Source organism: Aythya marila (assembly GCF_965140915.1).
Source record: "Aythya marila genome assembly, chromosome: 18".
Taxonomy (NCBI): Eukaryota; Metazoa; Chordata; class Aves; order Anseriformes; family Anatidae; genus Aythya; species Aythya marila.
In genome coordinates this window covers 4050635-4063878 of record NC_139059.1, presented here as the reverse complement: position 1 = coordinate 4063878, position 13244 = coordinate 4050635, and the positions used below count along the sequence as shown (strand labels likewise).

Below are 13244 nucleotides of genomic sequence, written 5' to 3'. Positions count from 1 at the left end.
GGAAGCTAAACCCCTCGGTTGGTATTGTCGAGAAACTGTCACACGGAATGGACCACAGAAACAAAGGAAGCAACACTGCGGTAATAAACCATGACTATTTCGGGGGTACGTAAAGAAGGCATCATGCCTCAAGGCCAGCGGTAGTCACATGCTTTGCAAAACTTTGATCCTCTGCAATAACGATAAAGCTTTCTCCATGTTCCCTCCTCTGCAAGTCAGACTTTTGCAAAGTTTCCCCTTCTAATGACAACATCAACAGCAAAAAAACAACGGAAACCAGAAACTCACCAAAACTATTTTAAAGAAAATGTCCTATTCTGGCTCTCAGCACAATTTTATTGGTTTTCTTCTCATGTTAGGAATAACTAAACCCATTTTATTGAAAGGGATAAACCTACTGCTTTGGGGTTAAAGCCATTCTCTAATTAGAAGGGATCTAACGCAAGCAAGGGTTATTGTATATGTGTTGACTGTAGGGTTTTTACAGCCAAGGAGTCTCTTGGAATGGGCAGCACTAGATGCAATATCAAACGAAGTAGATTCAGGTCTGATTTCATAAGGAAATATATCTCTATCCCAGAACTGTTCCCGGGTGTTCTTCTGTGTGACAGTGTTAGAAAAATGGAAGTAAAGTCAACTTTCCTGTTCATTTCTAACGAAAGAATTATCTCATCTTTAAAACATCTCTATTGAAAACTAGAGAAATCAGATGTGACATTGTCATTTGATACAGTATATTGCAGAGCATTTTAAGAAAACTTTAAACCTTATTTTTGGACAAGCCTTTCATTCACTCAGTGCACTGCAGTTATTGCAGTTTTTCCAAAATCAACGTTCTGAGGCTGGTGGTTTTTTTGTTTGGTTGTGGTTTTTTGCTTGTTTAATTTTGTCCTCTAGTCATAAAAACAAAATTACGCTGTGGCATTTCATTCGCACAAAAACACATAATGAGATTGAACAGGATTTACAAAAAAGAAAAAAAAAAAAAAAGAAGAAAAAAAATAAAATTAAAAAAAAAAAAAAGACTACTTGAAAAGTTAATGAAGGAAACAGGTCTGCACTGTCCTGCAGTGTTACTTTCACTCCTGGGGAATCTGTCCATTTGGATCTAGCTGGGATCTACTCATTATCTATCCCAGGTACAAGAGCCTACAGGCTCTTGATCAAGCAAAATCTGTGCTGGTAAAGCTGAGACTTGGGTTGGGAAACCTCGGTGTTCCTCCCTCCCTGCCTTCCCCTTCAGAGCAGTATGTTTATATTATTTAGCCTTCATATTATTTAGCCTAAAGCAAAAATGATGGCCTGAAAGCTGAGCTTTCAAATTCAAAACCATTTGGGTTTGAACTCGAGAATTTGGATTCAAGATCCTGTCCAAACCCAACCTTTAATGAGCCTCTAGGTTCATTGACAGGATCCAATACCACAGAGGACTTGTTTCCAGCTTCTGATCATCTTGGGACAATCTCATGAGTGAAATTCATGAAAACCATTTAAAATGGCTGCAAAATGATCCTCTGAGTCCAGCTCGCAAGCAGAGCAGTGGGAGCACATGACTTTTTGGTTCACTGGCAGTTTTGAAAAACATGTTGTTTTGGCTTGACTGAAAATCAAATTTCAGTTTTCTGTGAACCAAAAAAAAATCCCTAACCAAATCTATTTTGAGGCAAACAAAACATTCTGTCTGAGGTAGTTTTCAGCTAATGTTGTGTATAAATGAAGTATAAAAAATGCATTTAGAAAATATTTCAACAAAAGATTGCAGCTTTTCAGCAGTTTGGGAAGACATCTTGACCAAAACACTTTGTTGGTATTGACACACAAATTCACTTTTTTTCTTTCTTTCTTTCTTTCTTTTTTTTTTTTTTTTTCTTTTTTTTGGAGAAAACCTCTCTTGGCTATATCCTTGAGACTTTACTATGCTGTCAAACTGGCTTGCTTATAACCTGATTCAAAACTCAAATAAGTATCTCCTCCCTCCAAACTAACTAATTTTGAAACAAAACGTCCCACACAAAATGTTCAATGCAGTTTACAAAATCTTTTGTACATGATGCCATGAAGCATGATGGGAAATATTGTCACGGTTTAAGAGGTGTTTCCCAAATAAGTATTAATTAGGATGGCATTTGACTAGAATGGCAGAAAATTTATCAACAACACAAACATCCAAAGGCAGGTACATGAACAACAACAAAGAAAACAAGAATGATCCAAAAATGTTGGAAGAGGAGTTATGTCTGTTGTACAGCAGAAAAAAGCACTTGACTGCTACACAGCTAAAAATGTCTAATGTTTCAAAGAGGAGATGGTTAAGGCAGGGTTCAAAATACTGGTTACTTCATTCAGAAAGAGACAAAATAATCCAGACTTTTTTTTTTTTTTTCTCCAGTGAGATGACTGCGAGTAAGAATTCAGAAAAGCAGCAGCATCTCCGAGAGATCCCCATCTGATATTTGTAAAATAAACAGTCTGGCCCGAATCATGCAAAAAGCCTTGTGGTGCCTGTGTTCATAAAGACAAAAATCCGTTACACACCAAAGGGTTGTGGATGACCCCTCTGCAGAGGACACATGAGTCATTAGCTCATGGGTGTCTCTTCCACGCAGCATCACTGATTTGTTTCAGATGGAGAGGAAATTTCAACCTTGATGCTTTCCAATGCCTTTTTTTTTTTTTTCCTTTCTCTATTTATTTTATTTGTAGAAAACACATTGTTTTTACATAAGACGCCAAAGGAAAAAAAAAAAAAAAAAAAAGAAATACTTATTTCTCACAGGGAGCCAGCTTTGCAGACAAAGAGTGGTACCAGCCCAGGTCCTAATGGCATTAAGGACAATGTCCTGTTCAGGGGGAAGGTTGGTGCTATTTGGAAATGTGCTTGAACTAAGAATGCCATTAGGCAGGTGTAGGGAGGCAAAAGCAGTATTTCGAACCCTGTAAACATCAGACTATACAGTGACCAGTGTATGTACATTGCTTTCCAGAGCATTAAGTAAGTGTGTGTAAGTATCATCAGGAAAAGAGTCATCCGTCAGAGCTAAGGACCAGGACTTTTCAGAGAGAATATCTGACGTCAGAGACAGAGCCTCCATCTCAGCTAGAGGGATCTGAAGGGAGAGATGATTAAACATAAGAAACCAGGACACAAATCTTCAAAGAAAAAATAAAATAAAAGTATCATAATATAAACACTTCTAGACGCTAAAGCAATATCCCTGCAGTGGGAGCAGCTATATCATGCACATTGTTACCAGGGACAGAACATTAAAGAAACAGAATATAACAAAGAAATGACAAAAAGAGTGGGACGTTCATACTTAAATGCTTACCGATGAGTTGCGAGGGAGTATAAAACCACACGCTAATGCTAGCATTATATTTTGTTGTTTTTCTGTCTAGGTGGAGCAGCAAAAGTAACATTGCTTTCCTACTGGAGATACTTATCCTCCTGGCTGGGATCAAGCACAAGAGGCTTCGTTACCTTTTGCCTTCTCTGGAGCGGTTCCTACCCAGCACCTCAGCTGTTTTTGTGGCCTCCAAGCTAATCTGGTCGGATCCCCAAGGATTCCTCAACACCAAAGCCATTTCAAGGCTGGGGTATGGCACATGCCTTTCTCTGTGCTTCAGGAGGGCATGGAGACCTCTCCCCTCCCTGACAGCCAGCTGGGACCATCGTTAACTTCCTAACGACTCAACAATGACAGTGAAATCATTAAGGCTTGATTGAAATTGGGAAGGTCAGAAGTACCTCACTGGGGACTTCTCTGGGCTTTGGCCTGCTGGTGAGCCTACAGCACCTGGGGAAGCACCAAACCTGCCCTGCCAAAAACACCAGCTGCATCCCTCAGCCCCCAGCTGCCACCATCGCTCTATCCCCCACCATCTTCAGCACTCCTGCTGCACCAGCACATCCCTGCTGAAGGCATTCAGGGAAAATCTTGATAAAGATCTCTCCACAGACACAGAGCATTTTTCTAAGAAGCACGAAATGTTTTGGAGAGAGAATCCCCAGCCTGGGTCTGTGTCTGCAGCTGCTGTGTCCGTGGCAGCAGGCAAGCAGCGCTGGAGAGGACATTTCACCAGGTCACAGGCAGCCTGGACATGTCCCAGGTGCTTCCTTTTCATTCCCTATTTCTCCCTGTGCACTTTTTCCCCCCTACCTTCTATGCCTGAAGGCTTTCAACAGCAACATTTCTTCCAGCAGAAACCACAGAGGCCCAGATCTGCTGCTGTTAAGTTGTCAAAGGGTTCTGAGTTACCTCACTCAAAGAAATTATATCAGTGGGGTGAAATAAATCCAGTGATGAGTGAACTTTGAGAGTCTCAAAACCTTGGCTACAAAAGCAAGAGGGTCAGGCTCCTCTCATCTAACCTCAGGCTTGGTAACTAACGTCCACTGGCAATGGATGAGAGATGCTCTGGGAGACCTCCTGGCTTCCCCCAGGGCACCCAGCCAGGCAGGACTGAGCAGGCTGCCAGCACGAAGACTGCAATCCCTAACGGGGATGCTGATGGCTCATGGGGACACATCCAGCCCACTGACTGGAGCTGGGCTGTGCTGGAGCGTGGTGGGCGCCGGCATCTCCTGCCCAGCAGAGCTGCTCTGCTGGGAGCTGCCATTCGTCAGGTTGCTTTCAGCAGGTCCCAGCGCTGCTCTGAATTCCTGACTTGCCCGAGAACATGACAAATGTTGTGAACGGAAAAGCCAAAATGTAAACAAAACAGCCCTCCTTTCAGCCTCCCCTCTCCCAAAATTGAATTTGAGGCAGTCAAAACATTTTGTTGGAAACATTCAATTGATTTATATGTTTTTTAATTGCAACAACAACAAAAAAAGTCTAGCTTAAATCTGAAAAGAAAAACCCACTGCAAACTGAAATGCTATATTTTTTCATTACATAAAAATGTCAAAACAAAATTTTTTTATTTTTTTATTTTTTTATTTATTTTTTATTATTTTTTTTTTTTGCTGCAACAGCACTTTCTGGTGAAAAATGTTGTGGCAAAAAATTCCCAGCCAGCTCTTGCTGCGATTCGCACTGACCCTCAGCCTTCCCCACCAAAGCTACTGTCTCTGTTCCTCCAGCAGCTCTCAGAGGCAGCTGCTTCCTACAGCTTAATAGACTTCAATCTGGAGAGCGATAGGCAGCAATCAGAGGGAGACATGTTCTCCTGCTATATAAAGACCTGCAGTAGGATTTCATTTTACCTAAGCTTGTTCCTTCCCTCTAATGAACCACTGAGTTGGATAATTTAGAGTGTCAGTGAGCTCGTAAATAAGCACACTGATTTAACAAGAAAACTTCTGGCTATTTTTAGCCAGAAAGAGAAGAAATGAAGAAATACGGAATTTGCTGAATTCCAACTGCAGGGAAAAAAAAAAAAAAGGTATGTTTGAATTATTATTATGGTTACTGCTGTGAGTTAGGGAAAATATTTGCTCTAAAGAATGACATGCTTGAAAAAGAAGGAATTTTATTCTAAGAAGTAAATGAACTGTTTTTAAATAAGCACTACAGCATGTATTCAAGAAAGTACTGGAGCACGCCATTACTTAAGTACATTGTTAAGGGCTGCCTCACCTTCAGAATTCAGTGTGGATCAGAGATGAGGATCTAGTTTACAATGACCCACTTGCGAGAAGCCTCTGTAGGAAAATCATTCAAAACTGGATTTTCACGTAGTGTAAGTAGGCACAAGATGCAGAGATCAACTTCTGATCCCTGCCAGCTCAGGCTCCCCTCTGGGAACAACTCAAGCTGTCCTCCAGGCTCCGCAGTTGTGTCCTGACACTGCCGTGGAGCCCTGGGTGAGAGCAAGATGCCAGACACAAGAACCCCACTGGAGGATGAAGATGGGATTTTGCACATTTTCCCTGCAGCACTCACGAACAGTAAATCCAAAGAAAACCTTCTTACTGTGTTGAAGATGGAAACTCAAAGCCTGTACTTTTCCTCTTGCACTGATACACAACTTCATAAAACCAGATCTTATCCTGACTCTCAGAGAAAAAGCCAAAATGATTATCCTCCAAAATCCCTGCAACTACATTACATAAAAGCAAAGAATTTTAACTCTCTATTAAAGGTCTCAGTCAAATCAAGTTTGGATGGAGACTTTTCAGGAAATTAGGAATATTAACCTGGTTCTCAGAGTTGTAATATTCGGGAGCAGGGAGGGCATAATGATGGCACACAGAGCCTGACAGGTTGTCCATCAGCTTCAGCTCTCCTTCCAGAGATTCCTGGATCAGCAGTGATATGGTATCAAACAAGTGCCTTTCCTAGGAGGGGTGGTGTGTAGCATGCAGAAGGGTAGAGCAAGCCAAAGAAAGAGATAAAATTTGAGGGACAGAGAGAAAAAAGTACAGTGTAAAAAAAAACCAAAAAAACCAACCAAACAAACAAAAAAACCAAAGCAAACAAAAGAGGAAAAAAGAACAGAAGGGAGAAAAAAAAAGACAAACATTAATGGAGAATAGCAGTAACAGAAACAACAGGACAGGCAAGGTGAGGCAGGAGAGGAGAGAGAACAGTGCAGTAATATCACAGTGAGCAGTGAAAGCTTTCTCCAACATCATGAGAGATGGGACTGGAGGGGCTGCTGTGTCCCAGACCCCTCAGCCCTCAACACACATGGCTGGATCCTGCTGGTGTCTGAGCTGCGTAAGGGGGCTGTTTTCTACAGGACACTACTGCTGTAATGTTCATGCGCCCATAGTCCATGCTTTTGAGCAAAGAGGGCCTAATATCTGACACCTAAATCCATATCCTTGGTCACATAAACTAAAATAACCCAACTGGAAGAGATGCCGAGCATCCTGTCCATGAAAGCTGCAGAAGCCCAGGACAGCCACACCTCAGGTCACTCATTCATGTGCCAGACACGGGCTGAGGTGCCTCTGTTGTCCTGGCCAACTTCAAAACATCTGGCCACAGCACAGACAGCAGGAGGGTGCTCAGAGCAGGACCCCTCACACACGGTGTGGCAGCAATTTAAGCACCTTTCATGTAGGGAATGTCTAATGTGTACGATGAAATGAAGACCGTCATTACAGTCAAACAGCACACAGTGCAAAAATCTTGGGGACAAGGCAAGCAGAAGAGCATGCTAACCACATGTCCTTGCAGGGTCATGTCCTGGGAATTGAATTCCTCTACTGTCATGCTCAAGCATCAGATTTGTCCTGAAGATTTTTGGCTGGGACCTTAAATAATTGGAATTCTTCTGGAGGTTTTCAAAGCCTCTGTTTGGGTGGAAGAGCAAGAAAGATGTTCTGGAGATTTTGACAAGAATAAGCCCTTCCCAATGCCACCTTCGCAAAGGACAGGTTTAACAGGCTGAAGAGCTGAAAGCATCCTTCTCATTGATTTCTCCTGCAATTCTACAACTTCTCTTTTTGCCAATGAGTACTGATGCAGGGCAATAGAGCTGAGGACAGTTTGCCAGCACTCTGCTCAACATGTACAACAGCAGTTGGGACATGTTGTTTCTTCCTAGAGGCTGTAATGAGCCTGGATTTCCCCATATTGCCCTGAACTCCTTTTTCTTGTGCCAAAGAGCAGCTTTGGACTCCATCTCAGACATCAGTGACTCCTAATGGAACCAGAAATCGCCGGTAGCTTAGGAACTGAAACAAAGCTCAAGTAGGGATTTACTCTTTTTCACTCTTGGACTAAAGATCATAAATGAGTTTTTCATGCATTAGAATACTCATTAGTCCGCCGCAGGCAGAGGCCAAGATATGCGGTTGTGAAATCATGATGTAATAAAAGCTAATGAGGTCTGTGTAGAGTTTAACCCAATTTGCAATCAGCTAAGACTAAAAAAAGGCTGGACCATTTTTCTTGTATAATTCCAGTGCAGTTCCCTCCCAAAGGACCCGTCTGGGTCTTGACCTCACCTCCCTCATTCCTCAAACGGAGTCTTCATCCAGAAGCTCTGCTTTGCAGAGACTTGCTGCAGCCGTAGCAACTACCACGTCAGGGCCCTGCTCCTGCTAATGGGAGTTTTGCCACGAGTGCTGGTGAGCTCAGGTTTGCATCCCCCCTGGATTATTCTATTGTTAAAATAATCTTTTCTTACACGCTTGATTGTGGGGATGAATTTTAAGTTGAGGCTCTATAAAACAAATTTATTTCTTAAGCAAAGATTAGCCAAGTTTTATTCCTCTTTTATGTTGCAGTTTGTGGCAGCACTATTATGCTCGTAATTTTGCTCTTGCAAAGAGCCTAGCCCAAACTTTGGATTAGAGCAAATTTAGAGCAAGCTCTGTACTTGGTGGCTTGGGCACATCTCCAGAACAAATTGCAAAGCTCTGTACCTCTAAACAGATGCACCAAGGTGGACTGGAGACCTGCCTAGGGTCTCCTTCCTGGAGCACTGGCTCCAACACCGTGCAGCAATCCGTCAGCAGACAGCGAGGAATCCAAGCCCCTGGCGTATGGTACAACCGCTCCTTCATTACCGACTCGTGCATGTCTTCCCTTAGCAGGCCAACCCCTCTTCACCCTCCAACTGAGATTCTCACCATAGGGTAAACTAATGAGAGCTGAGAATCCACCTTGATTTGCATGGGATTGGTACATCCTCGGGGGCTCTCGGGTCTCTCGCCACCGACACTGCCTGTCCAAGCAAAGATGTCCGAGGGGCTGCGATGGCCAGGGCTGATTGTCTTCATCTCCATCTCCAGTTCTGCCTCGAGCTCTGCCTCCTCTTTAGCCTCCTTGTTGCTCTCCTCCAAGTGCTTCATGAGCACGGCGATCACCACGTTCACCAGGACGAACTGGGCTGTCAACACGAAGGAGACGAAGTAGATGGGCGAAATGACGGTGTTGTAGCAGGTGGACTCCTGGTCACAGTCTCGCAGGGTGTCCTAGAAACAAGGGGAGAATGGCTGAGGGGTGTGAGGAGGTTCCAGCTGGCCAGCACAGACCTCTGCCTGCCATTTGGCTGCAGTGGGTTCTCCCTCCATGCAGAAAACAGAGAAGTTTGGACAAGTCTCATGTCCAGAGTGACAAAATACTTCCAAGTAAAACCTCACTTCTTCTCCCGTGTTAGTCACCATAAGCAGGCTCAAAGGAAATTGTCCCTGGGGAGCTCAGCAACAGCCATTGACATGCTGGTGCTGTAATGGCCTCACTCGTTCCAGTGCCTCGCTTTGGATAAGCCCGTTTTACAAGGTTAGAAACCAAAAACAAGAATGTGGTGCATGGACTCAGGGCAAAGCAGGGTGCACTACAACCCATCGGCTACCCCACAGTAGCAGGGCTTGCAGACACCCCTTCCTCAAGCTCACAGCTCCCTGGTGGGGTTTAGCCAGCTTACATTCACCATGGGCTACAGACAGACAGAGCAGCAATTCCCTCGGCCCAGCTGGCACCCCGGGCGTTCACAGAGCAGGTTTTTTCACAGTGACTTGACTTTTAGGCTGTCCCCTAAGACAGACTCTCTCCCAGAAACATGGGTTTTCTCAGAAAACAACAATAAAACCAACACACAAAACCAAAAACCACAAAAAAGCAATAGTAATTGGAGACTTAAGAAAAAAAATAATCAAAACTCATCTGTTACTGAACTGAACTCATGCCACTTGAGAAATGTGTCCCTTTGCTTTTATCCTGTCTTCTTAAGGTGCTCTCTCAGGGTTAAGAAAGGAAACATATGGGGTGTCCAGAAACCATGGCATAACTACAGGCTTCGTGCTGCTGGGCAGCAGGGATCAGGACCATTGTTGAGAGCAGCAACAGGCAATGCCGTTTCCGTGGGTCTCTTACCTTCATTATCCCATTCCAGTTGTCCCCCGTGGATACCCGGAAGAGAGTGAGAAAGGCCATCCCGAAGTTTCGGAAGGTGGCATGCCTCCCCAGCCCCTCGCAGGGGTGCGTGTCGTCGCACTCTGCGGGACGAAGCGCGGCAGTGAGACCCCCGCTCGCCCCCGCGCCCACCCCCTTTTGCCATCACGGCGCAGGGCAGCACTCACCGAGGTCTCCAAAGAGCTCCACTCCAAGAGCTGCAAATATGAAAAACAACAACATGAAGAGAAGACCCAGATTCCCCACCTGGAAAGAGAAAAAGAAATGGGGGGGAAAAGAAAAAAAAAAAAAAAAGAAAAAAAAAAGAACATTCATTGATTTTTTTGTTCCAGACCTGTTTCTTGCTGTATTCTTTAATCCAAAACTTAAATTGCTTCGGGGGAAAAATGACCTCAATGTGAGGACTGTATCTCAGACTGTGCTTCGGAAGGGAAATGTGAGTCTCTAATGACAGTAGAGATAAAATGATTAGCATTCCTCCGCAATAAGAAATCAGCTGTGGGCCAGAGGAGATCTGGTGTGCTGTGGCAGTGGGTTACCTGAGGCAGCGCTTGCATCACGGTGTCCAGCAGGGCTCTCATCCCTACAGCCATCTTCAGCAACTTCAACACTGCAGAAAACACGGTCGTAATATGGTAACGGCAGCATTAGTACGGAGGCACAAACTCAGCCCCCCTCACAGGAGCCACAGGTTTATAGGAGGAGAAATGTGAAATGATGGCAAGTGTTCTCCATGAGCCACTACAGCTCCTGGCCCTTTGGCATCGCTCCTGGTTGCTTGGATACTATTGAACTCCTGCGAGCAGCAGCATCACCTATCCCAAGACCTGGAGAAAGCACTGCCATTCTGCCTGGCTTTTCCTTTCCCTCTCACTGAGAAGGACAATTTGACACCTACCCAGGAACACAGGAGCAGCCGTTTCACCTCCAGCTACCGAGCGGAATAATGAGGTTTAAGAGGTACGCACATGTTCCCTTCTAGCTGCTTTAAAGCTAACAGCTGGGGGGAGCTGCATCCTTCGCTGGCCTCTTACACCACTTTGCACACCAGGTGTACTTCCAGCTTGGGTTTTGAATCTAATAAAATACATGACAGAGAATATCCTTTCCCCACGTCATCTCTGTTGGACCCAGCTCTTTCTTCCCCTGCACTGTGAGCAGTTGCTTTCCCAGCTCTGGGGCTACTTTCCCACTTCCATAGGCTACCCACTTTCATATATGATTCACTGAGGAACTGATTTACACATCTCTTCCAGAAGGCTGCATATCCAGTTGGAAACTGCTTATATTTTTAATTCTGAAAGGGATCCAATGCACAGGAAAAACACTTTTTTCTCCCTTGAGACACAACAGCACTTCATTTCTTCTTTTGTTGCTTAGATGAGGACTGCAATCATAGCAATTATGCCTCAGAGCACAACATTGCCCTTCAGGAAAGCCTGGGAGCACTTTATTAAGGGCCTGAGCACTCACATTTTGCCTCTCCATCGTTTGGACCTGAGACGTCCCTGTTGTGAAAAATGCAGCCCTAAGGAAGCTGGCTTCACAACTCGGGTACGTGTCATTACAGTTCTGAGGGGACAGATGGATGCAGAGTGATGAGGCATGTTTTGTCACAATGTGGTGAGATGTAAAGTCCCACGGGAAATTAAATTTATTAGATGCTTGTCTTTTAAAGCCAATGTACTCAAGCTTGTGTTCTGTAATCCCCATCAGAGACGAGTTTGATTTGACTGGCATAATTTCCCAGGTACATCTCTGGGAGTTACAACCACAGCTATTTGTCCTTTATTTCTAAGCTCTCGGTCTTCAAGTCCTCTTAAGATAGAAACACATGGTCAGTTGGCTCAGCTTTTTGGCTCCTCGCAAGTATTTTCCCCCATTGTTCTTTTATTTGTTTACAGGCTGTTGATGCCAGAGCTATGCACACTGTGATGGGGATGTGCCCCAGAACTGTTTCCCAATGCTTAACTCTCTCCTGGAGGGGACCCTGCAACCTCTAACACAAGCCAGTTCTGCTTAATTTGTCTCACCTCGAGCAATCCTGAGAACCCTCATGATTCGGATAATAGTGGGGTTAATTGGTAGCGAAGCATTCACCTCAATCTCTTCCAAAGTGATACCCATGATAGACAGCAGCACAATTGCCAGATCTAATTGGTTCCATCTGGAGACAACACAAAATGAAGTTTAACATCTACTAAGAAGCTGGCAACAGGAGGCAGCTTGTTTCACATGAATTCCAGTCATTTCAATGGTTCTCGCACTCAAATGAATCTGCAGCATTTTTCTGAGGGTATTATACAAAAGCAGTTATGTTATGAAATCATTATAACTAATGCAGCTTGTTATAAAATCAGCTAACAGCCAACGTTATTCTCGACTGAAGGGAAACAGAAACAAAGCAGGGCAGTTTTCTACCCAGAGGCTGCAGACCTCAGGGGAGATGCTGCAGCCTCTGTTGGCCCCTTCCAGACATGGCACTCGTGGACCTCAGCGTGAGCTTTACCCCAGAAAGAGGTGAAGCCCGTGCCCAGTCCTTGGAACAAAAATTGCACTGGGTGAAGGAAAGACACCACGGATTCCTGCCGGGTCAGACAGAGATGTAATCCCAGCACAGAGAGCCGAAACGGGGGCAGACATGTGAAACCATGCCCCTGGCTGCTGAATGATTCACATCACGTCCGGCTCAGTGCCAGGACTCTTGGTAATGACCTTGAAGGAGGTGAAAATGGGAGGAGAAAGATTTACCATTGACATAAAATATTTATTTGTAAGATACGAGAGTGGAAATTTAGAAAAAGCAGCCATTTCATCTGCTGCTCAGCATCTGCACAAAAGGAGGTCCTTTTGCTCTTTGATTTCTGCTCAGGAGCAGTCTCTCTCCCTTGGCACAAATTCTGCCACTTCACTCAGTCCTCACGATTCTGTGGACATGCAGTCGGTGTGACAAGGGAACCAGACAGTCGGTGAGTGACTTGCTCCAATTTTGTCCACCCACCAAATCGGTGCAAGTCACTCTTCTTCACATGCATGCTCCTGTCTCCAACTCGCATCCTAACTGTCCGCCTACCCTGGTTTCCACCAGCCACACCAAAAAGCATTTCCACGTGTTAGATGCTATCACTGGGAAGAGTGCTGGGGTCTAAGATGCTGAATTTGGGCAGCACACTCTAAAAACCCGCAGCTGCCCTCACAGTCAACATGTAGCTTTAGTTACCTGTCTTGGAAGAAGCGACGAAACCCAAAGGCGATAAGCTTGAAAACAGACTCCAGGACAAAGATAACGGTGAAGATGTAATTGCAAATCTTCAGGGCTTCATCGAGAACCTGGGATGTGGACACAGCACAGCAGTTAGATGCCAGCTCTGCAAAGGGGCCGTGCTGCCCTCAAACCTGCCCTCTCCTGCTTTCACCACAGCTCCTCAA

General features: G+C 44.6%; 1 protein-coding gene across 1 annotated transcript in view; it reads right to left on the bottom strand.

Annotated features, from left to right (window-relative positions):
- Positions 1-13244, bottom strand: part of CACNA1G (calcium voltage-gated channel subunit alpha1 G) — a gene marked incomplete at its 5' end in the record, with an annotated part of 128339 nt that overhangs the window by 7825 nt on the left and 107270 nt on the right. Inside the window, 8 exons of the mRNA XM_082775190.1 lie at positions 2973-3107; positions 6143-6283; positions 8531-8875; positions 9777-9898; positions 9983-10061; positions 10355-10425; positions 11849-11982; positions 13036-13145. Of these exons, the coding sequence (XP_082631316.1) occupies positions 2973-3107; positions 6143-6283; positions 8531-8875; positions 9777-9898; positions 9983-10061; positions 10355-10425; positions 11849-11982; positions 13036-13145 (1137 nt within the window). The remainder of the gene's footprint in view (positions 1-2972; positions 3108-6142; positions 6284-8530; positions 8876-9776; positions 9899-9982; positions 10062-10354; positions 10426-11848; positions 11983-13035; positions 13146-13244) is intronic.